Raw genomic sequence first — 26,324 nt, 5'->3', positions numbered from 1 at the left:
ACAATGAGAGAAACAAATCATGGGATCTTACTCAATGATCATGATTTAAACAAGCTGTTTATCTCAGTTCTTGGATATGTCATTAAAAGGTATGTGGACTGTAGTTATGAAGGTTGCTGTGTTTGTATAGCTCAGTGCTTGTATTTGTTATTGTCCTGCACATACTTAAACCATGCAGTCTATGAGTAAACTCAATAAGTACATGTATGTTTTAATATGAATCCAGTAAATGCTCTGCAATATGGATTCAACCCTGAGGCATACAAAGTGCTGCTTTTCCAATGTATTACAACTACTGAATTATTACAACCTGATGTTCAATACATTTCCAAGAACTACCACAGGAAACTGTGAACTAAGCTTAAGCCCATTACAGTTAATGTCATACATGGGGAAAGACATTCTGAAAGAATAATAACAGACCTGGATAATAAACCATATAATCGAAAGATGTTCAGCTGTTGGGCTAACTTAGCTAAATCAGCAGTAGTGCACATTTTCTTGTTTTTAAACTCTCTTTTTTCATCTTGAGTCAGCAACAGGACAAAGCTGGACCTCTGGAGAAAGTTCCTAATGTCCAGTTTGATGGAAGCTGAAAATGGCTATGGTGGGGATATGGACAATTAATGCAGTTTTATGAGTCTGTGTATTTGGCCTTGTCTACATTAAAGAGCTCCTTTAATTATTTATGATGGAGCTCGATTTATGCCGAGATCGCACTGTTGTGAAATTGTAAATTAAATTGAAACAGATATGCTTGATGAAAGCCATTGTCCTGGCAAGCATATTTAATAATCACTGAACTTTCTATACACTGACTGTTTCTATAAAAAAAGGCTTGAAAATGAGCTCTACAGAGCGTCTATAGAGTATTTTAAAGCAATATCAATCCAAGCATAACACCCCAAGTGAGGTGAGTCATTAGCAGTTAACAGTTCATGTATAAGAGCAGCAAAGAAAAAAAAGTTGCTCTCACTTCAAGAGCACTGGTTCAAGTAAGCACCAGTATAAGCTCCTTGGAAACCATATAACAACAACAATAGTTATTTACTTTCATTTCAGTGGGATTTAAAAGAAAGGATGTTTAAAACTGACATAAGTTACATTGCTGACACTTGATCTCAAGAGATTTAAAATATGTGAAAGTAGAGAATAAGCTTTACATTTTGTGTCACCAACATTACAATCAACCAAAAGCTCAAAGTGCAGGGATCATAGCCATGTTCTGTATTCCTGTGATCTGACGAGTGAGAAGCCAGGTAAAGAGAGAAGAGATGATGCAAAGAGGAGGCCTTTCAAGCAAGACGAGGGAGACACAGTATGACGAAGGGCGCTTGTGCTATGAATAGTTGTAGTTTACTTATCAAATCTTTCAGTTGAATAAAACACTGTAGCCTCTCAGACTAGTCACAGCCGTTTGATTTATTACATTTAATTCCGTCACTTTGCAATCATGCATGTTGATAAAAACTTTACTTCCTACACTCAGTGGTGGTGCTATTTTTTATTTGTTATCAGTTCAGCAGTGTCTCTGCTTGTTGATTTGTTTATGTTCCCTATTGTGATAAGAAAAAACCTAGACTAATATGCAATTGTGTAATATCTGTATTTTCTATCATTAGTGCACACAAATGCTGTTAACAGCTGAAAGACAGTTTTCCAATTTAGATCTTTGACCACATACATATACACTGTATGCATTCATCTTTGTGACATGGACTCATAAAAAGAGGTTGTATGGAAACGGTGTAACTCGTTGTTTAATGCTCATCTTTGACAGCCATCAGATGACCATCACCACACCAGAAAGACTGACCCCCCCGTATGCCAGAGTCTGCACCACACACAGTGAGAACCCATCAGCCCTGTGGCACACCAAGTCTATTGGCCAGTATGTCACATCCTGTTTCTATCCTTCCTAGAGAACACATAATCTCTATAATAATTTCTAATTTAGCCGAATACAGCTAGTTCAGCTTGTCACTGGTGTTGGACAGTGTGTATCATCTGTAGTAATTAAATAATTGACAAGGATCAGAATTTTACAAGTAAAACATATTGCTCTAGGCCACATTAATTTATAATGCTTATGAATTTATGCACTGTGCCTTTATGCTTGTCAAATTGATTAGGATGACAGGGTATTCCATAAAGCTACATGGGCTGCAGAGGGGTGACCCATAACTTCAAAGGGCAACTCTTTCCATCATAAAATCTAGCTGCGCTTTTAACGTCCGGAGCCAAATGCTTCATATTAGGTCTCACACATTTGATTACTTATATTTACATGGAGGGTTTTGCACTGACATCAGTTTCTCACCAGAACACGCCCTTTTAGCTGGACTGAAGGTGAAACGACTTTCTGCAACATGGCTGACGTTAGAAGTATATATATTTGTTATTGTTTTCTGTGTGTAACTGCATTTTAGAACCAGATATGACACCTGTATATCCACATTTTGCTGCCCCTTGATTTAAGTTTTTGCCGCAAATTGCAACAATTGTCAAATATTTTAGGACAGTCAATCGCACAACAACTCTTGTCCATTTCATACATGATTTTTGTGACTTGCACCAATGGTGACAACACGTGCATAGCTTCTATAGCTCTGTATTCAGTGATTCTGTATTTAAGCAGCTACTTCTGTCAACCTATAAAACCGAGGTACACTATATATTAATCCATATGGACATGATGCAGAGTGTGTCACAGTCTGCTCCCTCACTCACCTATTTTCTGCATTAGCATTTTTCAGTCACCTTATGGCACATTTCCACTGCAGCGCGGAGCGCGGTTTAAGCGTGCCGTGCCAAACCCGGCCCCTTTTTGGTTGCGTTTCCACTAGGGGTAGTTCCGGCTAACGGGTACTTTTTCAGAGTTTTTCTGGCTCTCCAAAATCCAGGTTCTTTCCGGGCCAACAACCGGGCTGAATATGCTAAACTAGTGAGAGAATCGCTGGCAAGGGGGCTACAACCAGTGGCGGCTCCAGAGTATTTTTGTTGGGTAATCTATGGTAGGGCTAACCCATACAGTGGTGGGGCTCAAATCAGTATTTGCAATGTAATTACATACACGCTATATCGCCCCCCTTGACAGTGAAACGCCACGCGTGAGGTTTAGATTATTTCCCTGTCTCAATCCAAATTGAACTGTATGAAATAAAGAGGCACATTTGCCTTGTAGTAAATAAAAAGGGCGACCTGGAGCCAATCCTGCAATTTCCCCACAGGTGAAAGAGTTCACATGCTAAAAACCCGACCCCTGCAGGGGGGTCTGGGGGGATTCTCCCCTAGGAGATTTTTTGAAATACTAACATAAAATACACATTCTGGTACTCTCTTGAGAAAAAAAAAAATAAATCTATTACTACGCGACATATTTAAAAAAATGAATGCCATTTTTGTTTTTTGTTACTTTGTTCTGAAAGCTGAACCTGCTGCTCCTCACAGAGAGAAGAGGGAAGAGGCTGTGTGAATTACTTTACATTGTGGATAAGGGTGGATAGCCCCCATTGTTCTGTGTGTCAAAATGAAAGACAGCCCACACACCTATCAATCATCAAACCGTGGGGTCTTATTTCATTACGTGTTGATTTCTATCAACACGTAATGTTGTATCGATGTATATAGAGATGTACTACCGCAAAAGTATTCTCCGTCGGGTCTTCCTGCAACAACACCACGCCGTTATCGTGATTCTGATTGGCCAGAAGACATTATCAAAGAGGTTTTATTGAGAAGACCATCACGACGTGACAAAAGTTTTCAAAACCGTTTCTAGTCTTCGGTATTTCCAGACAAGTGGCTACTGAAATCAATCTTACTAACTGCTGTCTGTGCAATTTACTCCTCGCGAGTTGGCGGACTTTATTTTGCTTACTTTAACATCATTTTTCATGGTGGGGCTAAGGTGGGGCTAAGCCATTTCTTGGTATGGCTGTAGCCTACCCCAGCCATACCCTGTCTACAACTACAACAAGATGAACATATTTGACCGTGATTTAATTGTAATACACGTTTAAAAATGATGCCGAAGTAACAACATACTGATACCGGTTAGTAAAAACCATGAATTAATGCTTTGACAAGTCTGCAGACAGACGGCAGGCGAAAAACCTTTTAAAATGCGTGTTTTCTGAATGGAGATCGGCTAAGCTAACGTTGTATATGCTCCGACCGTCCACACTCACAACAACGGCCTACAGACATAAATAAACCAGCGACTGTATTCACCATGACACAGACAGTCTGTGGTTTGTACTTGTTTAACTTTTGTCTAGTTTCTGAACAGATATGAGGAGCTGTGAGCTCTGAGTGCTAACAGCTAACGGCTGATGTTGGTTTTGTGGTTCGCATTGAAGATGACGTCACGGCTCCGCCTACACTGCGTTACTATAGTTACTGCCACAGCTACTAAACTGTAATGGAAACGCAGCATAAAGTGAGTCTTGCCTACCAAGGCCTAACTATACCGTACTAAGCCGTGCGAGGCCCTGCAGTGGAAATGCGCCATTAGTCACCTGGTAGTCACACCCTGTTTCTCTCTTACACTCTATTACACCCATTAGCTCCCCTAGTATATAGGCCCCCTTCACTATCACCTCAGTGCCAGATTGTACTTCGCAGCATGCAGTTCTTTCCAGCATTACCTCCCAGATTGCTCTCCCGGTTTCGACCTTGCCTGTCCCTGACCAGCCTGCTTCGCCTGTTTCCTGACCCTGCCTGTACCCGGACTATTCTGCCTCGCCTGCTCCCTGACCCTGCCTGTACCTGCGTCTCCCGTCTGGCCTACTCCTGGAACCCTCGCCTGTCCCCGACCAGCCCTTTGCCTACTGTCTGCCGGTTTGTCTTACACCAGAACTTTTCTGTGGAAACTCGTTATAATAAAGCTGGTTACCGACTTTCCCTGGTCTCCCGTGTGTTGCATTTTGGTTCTCAGCTCGTTCGTGACAGAGTGAGAGCTGAATAATTATCTTGAAACTTTGATTGTTTGTCCTTTGAGTGTTTGCCCTTCACGTGTTTGTCCTTTATGTGTTTGTCCTAAAAAGCACTATTTGTGCTCCCCAAACTAAATATTTTCAGTATCTAAAACTCACCCCCTTAAACTGAAAATAGCGGCTGTAAAAAACAGCTCCTTCAAGGGAAACGGAGAGCAAATGAAAATGTCTGAGGTAGTTACAAAACCTATGGCTGCAAACCTGCAGCTGATCTTATTTGCATATCAGACTTGGAAATCAGATGCACAGCTGAAGTATGTGGACTAAGGTAATTCCTGCCTTGAGGCACCTTTCAGTACCACCCTATATAATGTCTACTGTTACAAAGTAACTGGTGCAGGGCCAGGCTTTTTCACACAAACTGAGCAGCACTGTGATAAAGCTAAGAAAGCTATGCTATGAAGCCGGTAAACCAAATTACACAGAAATAAAGGGAAATAAATACAAAGCATATCACAATATGAATAAAGTACAAGACATTCCTTGTTCCGCTGTAATGTGTATATTCTGTACCTGTTCTTTCTTTCAGTTCCTAATACTACGATTTTGTAGCACTGAAAGGTTTTGTGGTAATTCCAACCTTGGTTAACTTTAATAGAACACTTCTGTTTTTTCGACAGCTGAATAAGTTGAATAAGTACAGAGAAAGTGTGATAATTCACTCTTCCTATATACATCTGTTTCAGGGCAAAATTGGGAGGTAGGTAACAAGATGTCTCTACTTCATCAGAACAAACCAATTTGTGTCCAAACGGTGTTTCTCATAGTGTTAAAGCCAGACAAGCATGTGTTCTTCCCTTGTTTTATATAATCTACAAAATCAAATAACAAAATTGCTTTCTTACCAAACGCCTTCTTTCTTCTTCAACCGTGGTCAACAGCTGGGAGAACTCTTTGAAAGACTGGGCTGTAACACAAAGAAATACAACAGCACATCAAACGTGAAACACTGCATGTTAGGGCAATAAATGCATCAACGTATGTATGATACATCCCGCATAATATGTTCACCATTACGCACGGACCCAGTGACCCACCGGGTTGTTATATTCAGATGATAAAAGAATATATATTTTTACACAGTGGCTGAGTCGTTAAACATCAGATGTTCCTGGCACCCCACAAGCAGTGTAGCATGGTGCTAAAATGTTATTGCAATGCAGCTTCAGAGCTTTCAGTGCACCACATTTTAGAACCTAATAAAATCATGCAGCTGTCCAATTTAAAACCCAAGACTTGCAGTAAAAAACAATACTTCAATTGAACGGATCCACTGATTGCTTCCTTTTATTTTCTTCCCCTGTTAGGCTTTACAATATGCTGTCACAATGTAGGAGTGACTTATGTTGTGGTGGAGATATGTTCACGCCATCTGGGCTATACTTCAGTAGCTCATAATACATTCTGCAGGCTCGGATGAATTCAGCACAATACATTGGATCAGAGAATTGTGCCTTGTAGCTTCACAGCTTAATTAAACAGTGGGACAGGTACAGTTTGGCCTCTGTTGGTCAGCCCCAGTGTCACCCTGTGTCCAGCCATTTAGCTGCGGTCGAGCTGCCCTGCTTGCCAACACGGTAACATCATTATCAGCCACGACGGCTTGGCATGGGGAGCCATGCATCATCTAAGACACTTTGGTCCATTTACACACCAAAGCTTTTAAAAGACCAGCGAGCAATGATTTTGTGCCAGTGATCCTGCAGGCAGGCTGGCCTCCTATTAACGCCACTGGCTCCTTTATCAACAGCACAAACCTCTCAGGGGGTAAAGGGCACAGCTGGAGCCGTTGATGGGACAAGATTAGACTCTGAAGAAAGGAAATAGGAGTCAAAGTGAGGTTACAGCTTGCATATCATTCATTGGTAAATGGAGGAGAAGCAATGGACCTCATGAATCATTGAAGGAAATGAAATTGACTTCCTCAATTGTAGACGCATAAGGAGGATTATATGAAAATAAGGTGTGACATTGTACACTTTTGTCTGTATATTTAATAGAACATTTTCTTACAATAACAAAATGTTCTTATATCCAATGTCGTGGTTTAAATGGAGTCTTGCTGCTTGATTTTTTACTTTTTAAATCTGGATCTCGCCCTCTTCTTACTTGAACAGCTAGTGGAGACTAAAGGATTGACCTTCTGAGAGAAGGGCATGTTACTTTTCGGAAAAATCTAAATTTCTATAGCTACATCAATCCTTTGGCCACATTGATTCATGGATAACTGGCGCGGAATGTGAATGTCACTGCAGGAAGTCTTAGAGTAAAATCAATAAAAGGTCAGGTGAACCCGTCTGGCATCGCGTACAGGATCTCGATGTGTCGTAGGGAAGTTGGGAGCATCAAAGTGAACTATACCGATACTGCATCAAGATCGTGGCTGGCATTCACACAAGGGTCTAGCTATGTCAGTCAGAAAACTCAGTGTCATTGATGACTAGATTGATTTCAACAAGCTGTTTCATTTTTTTCCGCGCACATAGTAATCATGGCCTTTTCTCTCCGAGATGGTGGGTGAACACCGTAGTGTAACTCAGAGTATGAGAACATCTTTTATCTTTCAGAAAATATTGAACACTTAATTGCTTGCCCCATAATTGGACTCAGTGTGTTATTTTGTATGAAAGCATTGAGTGTGTGTGTTATGGATGAATGGAATTTTGTTGTAGAAAATGACATGGTGTTTAGTGTAATCTGAATTGATCAATTATATATTCAATGTCCTGTTATTTCTGCCAAATCTGCATCCATAGTCCACTGTACTCAAGTGAATGTACTACTGTCTGCATTACACAGTCAATAAAATGCTTCCCAACAGATGATCATGGCTCTCAATTGAGCCACGGCCAAGCCACTGGCTTTTATTGTGCCTGTGGTTTGCACTGTAAATACTGAGCAGGTCCAGCTACATAACAGGTGGGCAGCTAAAATAACCACTGTTCAACCTGAGAACAACACTTCTTTTGATTGAAGGCCAGGGAGAGAATGCATTGTCATAAATTAAAACGTGCTTGACGCTAATGAGGCTTGGAGTTGGGTGTGGAATGTTCAACAAGCAAATTGTTGTTGCCTATCAAATAGCCGCTTTAGCTTTGGGAGAAAAAAAAGGAAAGGCGGACTTTCATTACGCATTCAGATGAACATTACAGCCTTATGTACGAGAGGTCTAATCCAGTCTAGCCCTCACAGATGGACAGTAATTCTGCATTCTCCAGCGCCACGGAGCAAAGGACTCAAGCTGCGGATAATGAGCAGTGCGAAAAAAGAAGAGGAAAAAAAGGCCAGACTGGGAGTCCTGCTCATTAGAGTCAAAGAGCCCCCATGCGCAGCTGTTTTCATATTCCTGTTGGAGGCAAGGAGGTTCACACCTCCATTAATCTCTGACACTGATCACAATTAGTCCCCTTGATCTTTTGTAGACTTGAACAGATACAGGGAAAGCATCATAAGCAAATCAATACATTAATTAGACATGCATCGCAGACAACTTTAAGATCTATACTCAAAGCCAAATCCCATTCCAAGAAGTTGCAGAGTATGCTTAATTTTGTCTAAGAAAAGCTCCCAATGACTCTGAGAAAGCTTTTCCTTTTTCCAATGGCTCCTTTCACTGACATAACATTGCTCAAGTAGTATAACATCAGAACTTTAGCAATATAGGAAAAAGACACAACTCTTATATTAACAGCACTACAGCATATGATAACCAAGGATCTCCCATCAGAATCCATTGGGAAATGTGAGACAAGGTTCTGATTGAGGTGACAATCCGACTAATTGGCAAAGCAAGAGAGAAATCTGCAGGCCAAAATGAACTCACCAATGTTCACCTCGTCATCTGTCTCCGCATCACCAATGCACTCAAACTGGAACTCTTGCAGGGACAGGGAGAACTTCTGGACAGCAACAGAGAGATCTGTAAAAACACAAGTTTTGAGCATTAAAATTAAATGTTCATAAATGAATCAATGAATACGTGAAACAAAAGCAGCAGGGTAATTATAAAGAGAGCTTAACATATCCAAGTGCAACTACAGCAGCAAAATAGTGACATATATGACTATTGCTTGACTCCTTGAGGGCGCAGTGGAGCAAACCAATGCACTTATATTATCTGCTGACTGTCCAATTCCATGCCCACTGACCTTTATAGCTTAGCAGTTCTGTGAGTGAAAGCAATATGTGTGATGATGTTTTCACAACGCCAATTGATCATAATACCGCGATCTGTCCAGAGAAATGAAGCTCAACTGAGATGCCTAACCTTTGTGTCAAAGTGATATTGCACACATAGAGTTAAAATAAAAAAGATTCCCCTTTGGATACTCTCACTCTTAGATATAAATGATTAATGATTATTGCATTCCAGGAGTTTACGTGTGATAAAGTGTAATTCTACTATTCTTAGAAAAATGTGTCACTTTAGGTAATAAAGCTTTCCAGTGACTCCCCCCTTTAATCAAACATTAACTGGTGAGGCCAGTGGAACATTTCTACAGTCTCAGAAACATTTTCCAATTGTACATTTGCAATTTACTGTTGACTTTGAATAACACTAGATACTTAAATAATGCTATTCGACATTCCAACCATTTTTCCTTCCATTTGGTATGTTGAATAGCTCTAAATACTACAGTACCCAAGAGCCTTAGCAATCATAATTGAGGAGAAGAAGAAGAAGAAGATGCAAATCAGTCCAAGCATATTCACCAAGCTTCAATATGGCAATCAGGAACCAATCATTGTACTATAGTTGATGAACTGATCAAAATGCAAATGTGGGTCAGAACAAGAATTAATTAAAAATAACAACCAAATCCGGGACTTGAACCAATAACCTCTGGTTCCCAAGCCAAGTCCTTATGTGTACCAAGCTCCTGCCAACAAAGCTTATTCTCTGCTTTCATCCTGTCGTTAGATCCTTGGGAATTCTTAGTTGACTTCTCCTATAAAGTTTATATGCAAACCTCTCACTTATCAGAGGCAGAATGGGACAAGGGCTTATTAGTAGTTCATTATTTTGGTGATGATTCAACCGGAGTGTTAAGGCCCGTCCACACAGCGGCGTGCGTTGAAAGCTTCACTTTGAATGGGGTGACGTCACTTTTCGCCAAACTGCATTGTGGGAAGCGAATCGGAGCTTTGCTGGCGTGGCTCTCTGCAAAAGTTGAGCAATGTTCAACTTTTGAAGCTTCGGCAGAAGCGTCAGCCAATCGAATCATATGCCAGTACAAGCTCTAGCCAATCAAACCGCTGCTTGTGTGTCCGGGGCGGGAGATTCATGTGATTGGTTGTTGGTCGAGTTTCAGACACGCCCGCCGGCAAGCTTCAACGCACGCCGCTTTGTGGACGGGCCGTTACAAGTCTATTCAAGAGATAGAGAAGCTTTAGCAGCCTCTCACCTAACACTGTCAATGAAAACAAAAAAACAGATGACTTTTCATTTCCTAAGGCCTGCCACCCAAACATAAACCTCTCATTTCACCTCAAATCATCAACAGACTGAAGAAAAACATCAGGACCATGACCATTCCTTTCAGCTTCAAAACTGTAATTGCTCTGACAAAATGTTTTGATGTTATTCAGTCGACAAATGTGCTTTTCTCTTTTTAATATACCGTAGTTGTAATTTTAATTGACTCAGTGGGAACATTTTTCAAGTTTATGTGGAGTATCAAAAACGTAAAACTCTCCAATTAGTCAACATCAAAGCAATTGCTTAACAACTGATTTTTAGGTTTTAACAGTTCTCCTGACGTAACAGCATGTATTAGCTCAACAAAATGTATCTGTATTTTCAGGCAAATAGCTGGTTATCTTTTTTAGTTATTGAACATCTTCATATAATGGTATTCATTTTGAGTTATGATTGTAATATAGTTTCTAACAAGTGCAATACAAGAAAAATAAACCCTTCTCTTAGTGAGTAAAATAGAAAGATTGTATCCATGAAAAACTCTGTATTCATGGGTACAATCTTTCTATTTTAAAGTGGTGTCTGATTTCAGTTAGATTCACAAGAAAAGCAATCATGGTGAGAGGAAAAGCAATGAAAATGCTTTTTAGCACAAGAGGCAAAGTAACTGCAGTGTTGACCCGTGAATAGCTGACCAAGTGCATGAATCACTTCGATTTGATTTCATCTTCTATTATGCAACTGATTTCAATTTGTTTCATACCTCAGTTACATAAAGGTAAGTGTGTGGGTCTGCCGTGTTAGCACTGTGAGTTTACTCTTGCTGAGGGGAAGGGAACCTATGCTCACAAGTGCTCCAAAGAGTGGGATGAAGCTTGAGCACGTAATGGAGGCTTTTAACATTTGTTATAATTCAGCTGAATTTATAATTAAAGGCAAAAATTGAGATTCTAAAATACTCTGACATTCTAGTTGTCAGCCCACACAGTTTGAATGTACACATTTCTCTCATATCCATTGTTGACAGCGACTCACTAATTGCTTCTCTCCTTCTTTCTTCTCTCACTGACAATTATGTAATCACTTCAAAGAACTGTGAACTTAAAAACACTTGCCAGGAAAGTTGGAAATGCTCACACTAATATACATTGCACAGATGCTTGAAAACGTGCTTGAAGACTTGTCAATTATGGCACATGAGAAATGGAGGTTGAGGTTGTACTGCAGTTTTAATGCTTTGCAGGGTTTGTAGCTGTAATTACATTAGACATGTACAGTTACACATATACTGTATTTCATTTATATCTTGGCATTTTACATTCAAGACTTTGCTTAAGCTCGTTACAAAGGATCCAATTCATAATCATATTTATAACGGCAACAACATTAAAAGTATAAATTGTGACCGTCAAAATAAAAGCATTAGCAGTTACAAACCAAACGTCACATTTCAATGGATAAAGACTTAATTTAATTGATTATCTTTCTCAACTATAATAATTACAATGAATAAAAGTTTTCACTACAACTTGTCTCTCTGAGGTAACTGAAAATCCATAGAGGATATTGTGTTGAAACCTATACTGCTCCCACTGTGACAACAATAGTTTATCTAACAGGCCTCCCGAAGAACAAACCAGCCTTAAAAGCCCCACAAAAATCAATGCTCTCATCTCCACAGGAACATAAATTGCTTGCAAAGCCTGATAAAAAAGAATCCTGCGAGATTTCTCAGAAACTTTTTTCTTTACCTAAGAGTAAGCGTTGTTAAATTGTATTCCTGTGTATCTTAGTTATTGGTAGGAACGGAATAACAAGACTTTTACTCGAAGAGACCGCAGGTTGAAAGGCTCTTAAAGACTTCTACACTGTATTGAATGAGCATGTCTGCCCACTTGTAAATGTTGCTGAGTCTGCCCTGAGTGCCACTGAGTGGAACTTTTCCAGCAGATATTTTGTGCCATTGATGTGGGCCCATCATTCCTGCTTTGACTCAAAAGCTGCTGATTTCAAAATCAATATCTTGCTGCAGTTGTCTGGATATGCTCGCAGGCCCATCAATAATAGATGATCTTTTAGCTCTGAGGTTCGGACAGGCCTGGCTTAAAAAAACAAAGCTGTGTTTCCATCAACTGAATGCATTGTTTCCTTACAGCCTCCAAAGACCAAGGAAATAAATCAATCTTAACAGTATCCAATCCAAAGTATTGCTACTTATTGCCAACTGAATACTGCAGTGTTTCCCCTACCATTGTAGGTAGGGGAAATTTGGCGCTGCGCCCCGCCAACGGAGCCCCGCGCCCCCCCCCCTGAAATTCAAGGTGTTTTATAAAAAAAAATAAAAAAAAATAATGTATTTTTTTCTATATTAATTTTTTTTTTAAATATATATATATAGCACCAAATTGCAACTAATCTATATCTACTGTCACTTTTCACATTGAACATGTGCTCTTTTATTAAATAAACTAAACACTTTCATTTTAAGTTGTGAGTTTAGTGTTTTTGACCAATGCCAATATTATAACATTTGGTATAATGTAAGTTACCCAAAACGTTGGTCTTAGCACTAAAACAATGATAGAGGCCTGAGTGCAACATGAGTATTAATATATTTGTTCACATTTTTCATAGTCTTGAAGAACATTTTTTATAGTAGTCTTGAAGAACATTTTTTATTGTACATTGATTATTGATTGTGTAGCATTCTAGGCTGTATAAAAAACAATCATGGTATCTTGGCAAATGATTTGCTTGCTATCATCAATGCGTTCTCCATGATGGAACATAAGTATGTTCTGCTTCTGTCCTTGGTGGTAAATACTGAGCACATTATCATTTTAACAAAGGAAAATTATGATAATTTTAGAAATTTTCATTAGCATTTCACATTGGGGATGACAGCACTGCTGCATCAAAAGCTCAGGGGAGATGTGGTTGAAACAGATGCTGGAGCACCAGCTGGCCCAGAAATGTGACTACAAATACTACATTGCCCACGAGCTTTGGCTAGCTACTAACTCCTCCTATTCAGTATATTAAGGGAACTGATGAAGAGCATCGAAAGTGACATGTGGCGTCAGTATCAAACATTATCAAATTGTAACTTCAAAAAATTAACAATAACTTTTCGGCCCTAATTTAAATACTTCAATATTTGAAGCAAGAAAGAAAACAGAGCTTTAAGGGTACACCTTTTGGATTGTATATTCAAATTGAAACAGTGCATCATTGTGTGAGTGAATCTTGAATATATCTAGTATACAGTAAGATGTTTTCTAAAAAGAAAGTGTAATAACTTTAGAAGTCCATATGTTGATTTGTCCTCCGCAGGAACGTATAGAAAACTGATGCTGTTGACTTATTTGAACATCTATTTGAACATCTCTACTCTGAATAAATGATATGATATCAGGAATAGCAAACACTAGAAGAACAGAGTTGTAGAGGTTGGCTCCATGATGAGGCTTTCTAGGTATATGTATGTATGTTTTGGTTTTTTTCTTTCTTTTTTTTTACTTTTATTGTCATTACATAGAACAGGTACTAGTAACAAAGCGGTTTCTCTGCATTTTACCCATCCTAGTGTTAGGAGCAGTGTATGTGTACATTGAGGTATGTGTCTCTACTATACCTCAATGTGAACATACAGTGTGCTAAATATTTAACATATTTGTATAAGGGCAATGCTCATCCAAAGGACCTGGCCTAACAATGTTGTGTTTATTTTCTATGTATACAGTATGCATTATTTAATAAGTGGGTAATCATCACAAATGATTTTGGCCCTTTGCTCATTAGTGGATTCTACAGAAAATATTGCTAAAGCAGTTACAAATAAACCAACTCAGTTGAAGTGATCACAAGACCAAGCAGCAAAGACTAATGGAAAAGGAAAGAGTGTAAAGGAAGATAAATGAACAGCTTAAATGTTTTTACCTTAGGCAAGCAGTACAGGGATGATCAGTGTGACACATTCCAGGTTGGAAACAATGCAGGGAGAGTCCGTCTGCTCCCATGCTGCTTTATCAGTTTAAATGTGAAAGTCTACTGTTGGCAATCTGCATCCAAATAGTCAAGTATACTGTTGAATTAAATGTTTGTTTTATCAGTTTTTACACACAAATCAAATTACAGTGAATGACAAGGTCAGTCTACAAATACATTACAATCAGAATATCTCACTTTCATGGTGTTCTGTGCAGACTTGCCTTGCTGTTACATGCCATGTTTGTTACAATGATTAGAGTAAATAACACCTCATCGATGATATTGATGCAAAGCAGGGTTGTACTGACGCAGGCCAGATAAGCTTTGTAAAGAAAAGCAGAAAGTACGGAATAAAAGACAGATAGAAGAGGCACCTTTATTGGGTGTACTATAAGAGCCTTCATGGTTCCCCTGATATTTCATCCTACTTTTCTACATCTCTTCTGACAGAGTTAAGCATTTGGTGCATTCCACTTTGAGTATCTGTGGTGGAAAAGAGCTGCTCTGTTCAGGGGAGTGATAAAACGGAAGAACTCTGATAAGGTCTAAAAGACGTTATTTACTACATGAAGTAAGAAAAGAAAGAGCTATTCCAGCACGAGTAACAAAGGTAAAAAGACAAAAAGAACACAACCTATTGTAAGTGTTGACTCAAAAATGATTAATACCGTCACCTTAAATAGTGCCTTCTAATCTGTTATTGTACATTGGATGTCATTTTCCTGACACAGTGGCCATGCACAAAGGGCTGACAGAGAGAACAGTTTCTGCATGGTGTAAGCAGGTTCTAATCAATGAGTGGAGCGCGGACCACCCAGCCAACATGACTGCAGAGAGCAGTGTGTGTGAGGTGTGTGTGAGGCCTATGGCTGTCAGTCACCGCTCAGCAGATCCCCCTGGGTACACCCTTTATCTCGTCTCCAGGGCAACCACATACTACCAAATTCCATCTGCTGACAACCCCTGACAAAACACAGACAACACTGCAGGAAAGTCTGTGGTTTGCTCGCTAACAGCTGGAGTGAAAGGCTTTTTTTCAGTAGCCGTTATATGAATTATTATTTAAGGTTATGCATACATTATGCACAGGTAATTCGATTTGCACAGTTTGACTTCCGCAAGCCTTGTACGTGCAGTTCTGAGGTTTAAGTGTCATAAAGCCAAAATATGTCTTCTCATTTCTGCATGTAATGAATTATTTAGACATTGCCTTGTTCTAAATGTACTTAACCAAATAGTAGTTATAATGCAGTGTGGTACTTTATTCGTATGAGGTATTATTCATAATAGCTACAAAAAAATAACACCTTGAGGCTTTAAATATTCAAAACAATAGAAAACAAGTTATTGTTTTACTCGGCAGGACATCATTAAAACTTTATTATCTGAGGAATGCATTCCAAATACAAAGGTGTTCCAATTAGCACCATTTGTCTTTTAATAGCTTCATTTTTCACTGTAACGTGAGAAAATGCCTCCAAGGATACCAAGACAATCCAAGCCAAAATGCAAGGGCATGGTCACAAAAACTGATAAACAAATAATATACATAATCTCAATGCCAAAAGAAGACTGTAATAACAAAGAGTGGGCATAAAGCTCGAGAAAAAACAAGAGTGATAGGGAAAATGTAGAAATGGTAACTTCAAAGTCCTTCTTAACAATGTTATCTTGTATACAGACAGACATTTTGGCTGCACAAGTGCACGTGTATCAAAAACTAAGTATTTCAAAAATGTCTGTAGACTGGCACATGCTGAGGCATGCTGTGTACTTCACTTTCTCTCTGCTGCTGTTTATGTGACTGACATATTCATCACAACACTAATTACAAAGCAGAATCCTTAGCCGCTTTCACACCAAGTACTTTGCCGTACTTAGTGCCCAGCACTTAGTGCCCAGCACTTAGTACCCCCATGGAACTAAGTACAGATCGCGTTCACACCGGAATAAGTTCCCTGAGGGAAGATTACGCAAATGAAGCCGCTGACGTAACTTCTTCTTCTTCTGCTTTGGGTTTTCTGGCAGGCCGCAAACCACTTCACGGCGTATACTGCCACCCGAAGTACCCGGCCGGAAGTCCCCGGAGATGGGGACTGGCTTCAGTAGAAGCTGCTGGGAGTCCCAGCAGCTTCTACTGAAGCCTTCCGAGTAAATCGCCAAAAACGCCGACACCTCCTCATCACTCCACCGCTCCCATGTTTTTTTTTGTTTTGCCATAAGTTATTCTCTCTCCGTTGGTGTGCGGGGCTAATGCTAATGCTAATAATGCTAATGCCAGCAAATACAATGGCGGCTTCACAAAACTTTTCAGAGTTTTACGGGGCGTGGTTTTGCAATTCGCCCAGCCAATAGAAATTGGTACTTTTTTCTCCCCAGGCTAGTACCACCTCTCTAGCAGGCACTACAAATGGGGGTAAAAGTTCTCTGAACTAAGTTCTCTTTTTGGTGTGATCGCAAAATTCCAGGCACTATCGGAACTAAACGGGAAAAGTACGGGTAAAAGTACTCCGGTGTGAAAGCACCTCTTGTTGAGCTCTCACACCTACGAACAATCTTAAGGGTTTTAACACAAATTAGAGCAGAAAAGCTTTTCAAACCTCGAGACACGGCATAAATGTTTCCCATTAAAAAGCAACAATCTGCACCATAAAGAATTCATCTTGGGCTTTTGTTAAATTGCTACACTTTTGCAAGTCTCCTCAAACGACTCAGAAAGCAACAAAAGCAAAGGCTTACTGGAACAATGCTCTTCTTTTGTAGAGACGGTTCCACTGTGTGTGCCTACGCATTAACATCCAAGTGAAAAACACCAGCTACTTTATCTTGTCAGTGAGACACTACTGATTTCAGATGAGAAGGTCTTCAAAGGGGAACGCCTCCATGCGCCCATCTTAAGGAGAGACGGGGAGATCGCTTTGATGCAACAGTAGGGTGCAGCGGGCCCCTTTGATTCTATTTGGAGGGATTGTAATAGGGGAGCAGCCCTTCAGGTAAGGCCTCTTCCACCTGCTTGCTATTATGTTTGCCTGTCAGTTGCCCAGCGGGGGAGGGAGAAGTGCCAACAGACGGGCCCTCGCACCCCCGGAGCATACCGAACATTTCCCACCGCCAACCTCTGCCTGAAACAAAGCCTTATCTAATAACTGCACACTTGCTGCCGAAGAAGCAGGCAGCAACTCAGAAGTTGCCAAACCTGTGAACTCATTCTTAAGGGACAGAAAACTTTCAATATGGGCTGAAAAAGACATGAAAAAAAGAGATTACAGAACAAAGTCTCTGTGGTGCAGAGATACAGCCTATTTACTGTATATTTTACTATTAAAGTGCCTGTTGGTGATGCTATTGAAACATCTTTCACACCACTGATTCCCAAAGAAAGGAAGTTAGGGGTGGTGTAACAACATGTTAGGGATTAAGACTTGGTATTTCTTAGAGGGATGACACATTTGCGCAAAATGCAGTATGATTCTGTTATTTTAATAGAACAAACATACTGTAAATGTGTAGTATATAATGACTTTTTAATAGCTTTTGTATGTGTGCTGACTATTGTATACTTAATTAGATAACAGTAATTATTGCCTGGGGGGATTCTACATTTTAAACCCACCTTTACCAGCAGCATACACTTCTGCATTGTATTTATCTTTCTACATGATCGAAAGAGGGATGTCTAGTCCTTTTGATTTTAATCACAGGTCTAGGTGCTATATACATATTGCCTAGAGCAAAGATACAAAAGACCCGAAAACAATGACCAATCAGAGCAGACCTGAGCGTTTTATTCAGCGGTTCTTAAAGGTCCCATGTCATGGCCATTTCTACTGATCATAATTCCATTGTTGAGGTCTACTAAAATAGATGTATATTGTGCAATTTTCCAAACTCACATTAGTTTCTCATACAGCATCTCTGTATAGTATGTGTATTCACTCTCTGTCCTAAACGGCTTGTTGGAGCTCCTGCCCCCCCCCCTCCCTGTGAGCCCAGTGGCCGTCTGCGAGACAGCGAAACCCAGCCCGAAACACACACAGCAGCCTGGCGACGTAACGTCACTATACCCAAATACGTCACTATACCCAAGAAGTAAACAATGGAAAAAGAGAAATCTCCAACGAGGCGTTCTGGGGCAGCATAGACAGGTCTTTTCTGTGTTAGAGTTTTACTCGCTAGGTGTACTTTGAGGGTTTGTGACTCTGCAGACCGTTTACATGCAGAAAAAGCTACATAACACACAAGGGGAAGGGTAATAACCAGAAAAGCATGACATGGGACCTTTAAAGAGACAGGCGCTAAAACTAAACGTCTCTGACAGAGGGCGAATTCAGGTGTATTCAGACAGACAGCAGAGCAAAATATTGATTTACAAACATTAAACATGTTAAAATGTTCTAGTTAAAACCCCAAATAAAAGTATGAATTTGAGAAATAGTATAATATGACATCAATATAACTATATATATTGAAGAAATACTGTAAGACTACACTGACTCCAGCTCTTTGATATGAGGCTGATGCAATGCTACAGCCTATTCTTAAGCTCCAAAGAAAAAGATCAAAGTTATTAGCCCTGCAATTCTGCTGGAATGAAAAAAGCCAGGCAGGTCAGCCTCCACCATTTATCACCAAGTCTACACTCTTTAGACCGAGCACAGAGATATTCTTTTAGAAGACACAGACAACACATCTGACACAACTTCTGAGAGAGATGCAATGGCCTCTGGAAGAAAAAGAAGAAGCACTCAGAACTAATAAGCAGCATATCTCATTGTAGTGATAGTTGCAAGTAGGAATTGTAGTTTTCACAAATAGGATTTGACAAAACATTTATTTTGCGAGAGGCCTTCTTGCTCTTATGAGGCAGGCCCAATTAGCAAAGAACACGCTTCAAAGTCCTTTAAGACAATTCAAAATGAAAAGACGTTAGCAAAACTAATTAAAAACCTATTATGCAAACACTTTCTGATAAAACTTGGCAACCCATGGGGCCACGCGCTGGAGACTTTTTAATGCGCCATCCAAACTCTGAGTTTAACGTCTGCGTTGGCAGGGCGACATGCACATTTCCCATCTTTTACCACACACTCTCTTGGTTCCTCACAAGAATGTATATCGCATAATGTTCGCGAGCCAAGTCAACATGAGTTGTGTTAACACGGAGTCTACACAAATCACGTGTTTAACTTAGGAAACTGCAATACATTGGAACTTTGTCCTAGCTTTTATTTTTATCTTATTAAACTAACATTGTTTTTTTGGAAACACAGCACTTGGATCAAAGAGGCACTTCTTAATAGTGAATTCTGAATGTTGTGACGAACTAATCACCTTCTCCTTTTCAGTCTGAAGAAGAAACAAAAGCACCAGCGCACAATGCCTGGCATCTGTAAATATTAGAATGGTGTGCTGGGTGTGACTATCACTTTGACTGACAGAAACAACAGAGTACTTCAGAACAGACTTCACATCTGGAGTCTAACACATTTTCCGGCAGAGTCTGAGGATGCAGCTTTTAGGAGAGCAATGTCTCTAATCCTTTTATCAAAATCTGTCCTCAAAAACACCAGAGTCCCTTGCAGTGCTGCATGAGCCCTGCTTACCGCTTCACTTGGCTTCATTACTAAACAAGTCACATAATGTACTCCTATTTCATCTCCATTACATTGGTTCAGATTCATCAATGTCCTCAAAGCAGCAATACATTATAAATGGTATGATCCTGCATCACACAGTCCGACAGACGTGCGCATACAAATTCACATATATACACACCCACGCACCGAAACAAAATGATGTCCAGCCAAATGCTATCTGAGGGAGGATGGGGGATGGGCAACGGTTATACAAGCATGTTTACAGGACATTTCCTGTGGCTGTGCCTAGGGAGCATCATCTGTCCTCAGACAAACAAACATTCAAGAGTTCCCAAAGCAGAGCCATTTTCATTTTTACAAAAAGTCTACACGTCATATCTTCCTCTATTAAAGTTGCAGTCACTAATTATAGCGATATCAAGTTGCATAAATACCTCAAAATTATGCAGGCACAGTTGGGGCAAGCAAAGATGCAATTTTATAGACTTGTTAAATACTGTAGTTTATCATTTTTTCGTAATAACACTCCATGCGTGTCAACCATTCATTACTGTGTATAGCAGGGAGGAGGCATCACTCTAGCTGATGTACAGGCGTGGGCCTGGGCTGGTGGCAGAGACTCCGTCAGCTAACATACTAATGGGCTGTCTTCTAGTTCAAACTGAGCTAATCTGGCTGCATTCTTTAAAGCTTATGAAAATGAAATGTTTGCTTGGATTTATGAATCGTGTTAAAGAAGCAATATATTGCAGTTTTTAAAAACTGTGAAGACTGAACAGAAAATAAACTTCTAAAATGTGCAATAAAACTTCAAGTGGAAATTGGTCACTTTGTAACTTTTCCCCTAAAGAGTTTCCAAGAGGCATTATTGTTGGTGCCACTGTCAGAAAACTAGACCTCTTTTCAGTTTTTTCAGCACAACAAACAGCATAGGACCCACTGCTTTTTTCCAATGAAACTGCACAAAGGAGACTTTGATAACAGTCATTCTGTCTGTTGGTTTTAATATTAACAAGATGGAGCTACAGCCATCAGCTATTGAACGAAACCTTAGAACACCAAATAAATCATATCTCAGTTATTTGATAAAGCCACAGGCGTAGTATTAATACATAGGCTGGTTTTGTCCCTTACTGATTTAGCTAAGTAGAATGAAGGTTTCCTCTTTGTCTGCTCCGTCAACGGGGCTCTTGTAACTTTTCAACAGTTAACGTTAGCAAGCCAACAGTATGTTACAGGGACATTATGACATGACAGAAGTATTCAAGTGGTTGTTGGAAGATAGTCATGTAGCAAGATAAACACTCCTTAATATTTTTCTTGGGAGCTGGCCAGACCATCCACAGATGAAAGCCTAATGAATATTGGATTTACAGTCCATGACAGGTGAAAAATAGACTGTAAATGGAATGCCCATGGTGCTCTGTGTGCGTTTGATGTAAGTGATCAAATGTAATGAGGTGTTCTGATATACAGTACAACTATGATGGATGATGTGCAAGAGAAAATGTGTTCCTCTGCCATATCCAATATTTTGTAAATATGCCAAAACTTGCATGTTCAAATGTTTCTGTTTAATCAATGGTAACTTATGCAATTACTGGCTAACATGAACCATGGGCATTTTCGACTGCTGGCTGTAGCTTCCTATTTATCCTACAGACATGATAATGCATTTAGGTCAAAGTATAAATAACCACAATTTCCAGAATCTTAAACTATTAATGGAAACACTACTACATTTGCTTGATTGAATTATTGTGGCATTACATTATGGTTAGTTTTTTTGAATTTTTCTTAAAACTGAAAATCAGGGTGGATATATCAGTTAATTAACACAAGTGTACTAAGTGACATTTTGGGCACCATTGTTACACACATCGTCTCACCATTTTATTGTTACCAGATAGATTTCAAGTAAACAACATTTGACTCCAGTGAGGCCTGGCTACTTGCCTTTGAGTGCTTTGTAGACAAACCAACCTACCACATCTAAAATGCATCATTATTGGCCTCGTATCTGTGGTTTTGCCCAGCCCACTCACAAAGAGATAATTAGTACATGTAGTGTATTCAATTACTGCAGTCAAGCGGAGGGATTAATAAGAGTCAGCAGTTGTTATTTACACCAGGTGTGAACAGTCAATGCCAGCCAGAGCTAGTAAGGCTAAGCTATTTACAGCATCTGCAGATAGATGCTACTCACACCTGGAACGAATTATCCATATCACCAAATTCAAAATGTAATAGGATTTGGGAAAGTTAAACCACGATCCTCATCATGACCAATAATACACTCATTACAATCGAGATATGTCTCAGAATGCAATGGTTTTCATTACCATGTTAACATAGAAGAGACAAAACTAACATTGCATATGTATATATATATATATATAGATCAAGAGCGGCTATTTAATCCCCAAAACCAAGTCTGATCCTACCTTCCTTTATTACTTCATTATTTGAGCCAGAGTAAGTTATGTAGCTACACACGCATTAGAAACTGCAACAGCTTCAGTAATGTGTGTGTCCAACCATTTTACAAGTGATGTATTAACATGACAGTCAACCTTGGCTTAACGGGCCTCATTCACACAGACAGCACATGTGAAGACAGATGAATTATGGTGTACTATTCAAGTTTGAAACATGAGATGATTACTATTAAAAAAAGGCTCCATTAAAGGTCTTCCAGTAATGTCACCACTGATGGCAGGTCATAAAGGGTCATAAACCTTCGTAGCATCCTAAGTTAAAGACCATCAATAACTTACTTCCTGCGCTCTCACTCCTCCCCTGACTGAAACTGGGCTTTCCAGTTAAAGGACTGTTTCATAAAAATATTAAAAAAGACAAACACAAGTCGAGATTGCTTCCTGAATCTGGTTGAGTTGTCTGTGATTTTGAATATGTCAAGAGACCGGACACATAGGAAAGGGGGGATGGAATCTAACAGAACCTCAACTTAAGAGTTGTATTACATCCATAAATACAAAAGCATTCAAAGTCATAACTCATACCCCACTGTCTTATATGCATATTACAACCTGGATTGTTAAGGTCTTATTTGGTATTAAGCGCCCTGGACCTTTGACATGCTGCTACGAGTATACCTTCCATGAATAAACCATTTAGCAGGGTGTTCCTGTCCACCTGCAGCAACCTGCCCACTGACAGAACAGCTTTCCAGCAAAAAGGTAAGAAATAGGTTTGGCCTTCAGCTGACCTCAGACATAGTAGACCTTTACAGCGGTAAGGCATGAAGATCAAAATGCTAAGCTCTCCTGACTGTTTTTGTTGACCTCAAATTGAAACAGTGTGAACAAAATCCAGATCTCATTAGAACATGCTATACAGTAGCAGCTATCCCAAATGTCACTTTGGTTAACCATTGCGGTTTAGGTAACTGCTTTGGTCTGTAGTTTTGTTTTTCTGTGTGTGTTATCCATCTCTTCATCATGCTTAATAACATTACTGTCCCACTTATTAAAATAACTAACAGCGTTTATTAACAGAAAGAAAAGTAAAGTTTTCTCAGGCTTTCATAATTTGCACACTGGGTTTGCTATTTTTACAAACAAGATCAGTGCTCACTAAACAAAATAAAGGCCTATCTTGGCATACTATGGTATACACTTGATCATGCCTGAATATTTCTGGCACATAAACTAAATTTGGTGTGCACACACTCTACATACACATATTCATCATGTGCAGCATCGGAAATGCAAATATTTGATGTCTTAATGTGAAAACATTTCAATATTGCAGCTCTAAGCCGCGTACATATTTCCATGCCTAGAAAGTATTTTAGTAGTTGATGATTGCTTCGTTCACAAGAGCATATGAAGTGTGTAGGAATGGTGATGAAAGCAGGAAAAGTATGATGCTTCCTCACAGTTAAAGGTTGACAGGGACATGCTTAACCGTGAAAAAAAAACATGATTGTGTTGATTGATGGGTTAGTGATTGCAGTGGCATTACTGCTGTGGCCTTCCCATCCTCATCGAAGCCATCTAGTTTACATATTTATTAGGCATATTTCTAATCTTTCTCCATTTCACAGACACACTTCTGACGTGCACGGACCAGACTGCCATTGCCCCTGGGATACAGCAGAACAGGAAGTTCCCTTTAATTTGCATAGTTGAATTTCAGAGGACACTGACCCATGACAAAGTGATTGCATCCTCATACAGCTCTCACTCAAACACTTTTCACTCACTTCTCATAGGTGACTTTAAAAACCTTTTGAAAGCATTATTGGACAGAAACTCCATCTCTGCACTAATAATTTCCAAATGTCTGGCTGTGGCTTTATAATACATTATGAGAGCAGTACAAAACCATTCACACCATTGATAGTTTTGTATAGATAAGCCTATCAGCATGCATGCATGGATGAAGACAAAAAGACAAACAAATGTCTTGAATTTACAACAACCCCTGAAAAAACTATTATGTGTAGCCTACTTGTGGTAAATTACAGATATGATTCCATCAGTAATAGCCAGAAAATGTTTCCCAGTGGTACTACTCAGTAACTTAGAAACGAAATAGATGTATTCAAGTACTGTACTTAAGTACAATCTTGAGGTAATTGTACTTTTGTGCAACTTTGTACTTACTTCACTACAATTCAGCAGTAAATCGTGTATTTTTACTCCACTACATTTATTTAATACATTTAGTTACTAGGCAGATTTGGATTAATGATGTGAAATATAACTCTTAAATAAGACTTTAGTTACACCTGGAGTAAATTCACAAGCCACCCTGCAGTATACAAAGTCATTCAAACTAGCTGCAGCTTTACCAAAACATATTATTCTGAAATGAGCCGATCTGAAAATTGAGTACTTTTACTTTTGGTACTTTTAAGTATAGTGTTGATGCCAATACTTTTCTAATTTTACTTTTTGATTGCAGGACTTTTAATTGTAACAGAGTAATCCTACACTCAAGTACTTTTCCACCTCTGCCGGTGGCTCAGCTTCATGGAGACGATCCCATTCAGACACACAGTAACTTAAAGACGCTGCAATGAATGCATCCTGCAATTACAAGTCTCCTGTGGCTTTCAGGTAGCTACTGTTATACAACATTATTTCATGACCCATGGGAGAGATAAATGGCGTGTTGGGCTACTTACTCTTTAGCGCATTGATGAGCATATTCCCATCCTTTATGAGATCTTTGATGAATTTATTAGTCCGCTCCAGCTCTATTTCATGGCATTTCAGACGCTCTCTGAAGTCAGGACTGTCCAGGAAAGAGTCACTGAACTCCAAAGTGGGGAGTCCCATTGTAGCTCAACGACAAAAAGTTACCTTTCAAACTTAACTTAGCGAATAAAAGTGTTTGCTTTGCATCACGTAGATCCGCTGAGATACAGCCGTCTCCAAACTCCCCCCAAAAAGTTGTCCTGCTCCGCTATGTTCCTAACTTCCGCTTTGGTTTTCTCAGGGGTTTTTCGGTTACCTATCGTAAAAAATAGTTTTTGTCTGACTCCTACTGGTTAAGTTTAGGATAGTTGAAACCGTTTCTGTACACCAGTAGTCGGTCTCTAATTCAACGTTTGGGGACTACATTTTATACGTCACACTGCAAAGTAAATTACCGTATAAAAGGTGCCTTTCACTTAAGTTAAAGCGAAATAATAACAATTATATCCATAAACAGTGTCTATAACAACAGTGTACTATTAGTTACACATTGGTATTATTTTAGTCCTAAATTAAAGCAGATTCGTTTTTCGGGTTTCTAAGCTAAATTTGACCCCCAACCCAACTTCTCTACTTATGGGTTTAACCATTAATAACTCAAATAAATACAATAAGGAAATATATTAGCAGGATGTAGAAGAGTGACTGCCCCAGGAGGTGAGTCATGCTACAAAAATGGTGGAAGTAGCCTACTGTCACTTACTTTTGCAGACACCAAAATACATGACGTTGACCTAATACTAACATTCATATGTTGAATAAATAGAGATTATCTTTGCAATGGTACTAAATAAATACATTTTAAAAATTGTTTTATTAATAAATTGCAATTTATTTAAAATGCCAAGTTCAAGGAACTGCCTTGTCACTTTGATCATACATGGAAGTGGAGCCAATAGTTTTAATTTAAAAGATTTATTTTTCAATAAATAAATCTCAGTCACATAACATTACATACATTAAATATAACACTGAAATGGTAAACGCAAATTATTATTAATAATATCAAATAAATATCAGTCACCCACAATTACGTCAATGGTGTTACTGCTACACAAAACGCTTTTATTATTTGAAATAATGTACTGTCTCT

General features: G+C 39.2%; 1 protein-coding gene across 4 annotated transcripts in view; it reads right to left on the bottom strand.

Annotated features, from left to right (window-relative positions):
- LOC117468802 (rho GTPase-activating protein 42) overlaps positions 1–25,442 on the bottom strand; it is an 80,708-nt gene extending 55,266 nt beyond the window's left edge. For all 4 annotated transcript variants that reach the window (XM_034113098.1, XM_034113099.1, XM_034113100.1 and 1 more), the window contains exons 1-3: positions 25,159–25,442; positions 8,821–8,916; positions 5,843–5,904 (exon numbers count right to left, since the gene is read on the bottom strand). In XM_034113098.1, coding sequence (XP_033968989.1) covers positions 5,843–5,904; positions 8,821–8,916; positions 25,159–25,312 — 312 coding nt within the window. In that variant the 5' untranslated portion in view covers positions 25,313–25,442. The remainder of the gene's footprint in view (positions 1–5,842; positions 5,905–8,820; positions 8,917–25,158) is intronic.
- Between the last annotated feature and the right edge of the window lie 882 nt (positions 25,443–26,324).

The sequence above is a fragment of the Trematomus bernacchii genome, unplaced genomic scaffold (assembly GCF_902827165.1).
Source record: "Trematomus bernacchii unplaced genomic scaffold, fTreBer1.1, whole genome shotgun sequence".
Classification (NCBI taxonomy): domain Eukaryota; kingdom Metazoa; phylum Chordata; class Actinopteri; order Perciformes; family Nototheniidae; genus Trematomus; species Trematomus bernacchii.
The sequence above is the reverse complement of the archived record's forward strand: the minus strand, read 5'-3'. Positions and strand labels throughout refer to the sequence as shown.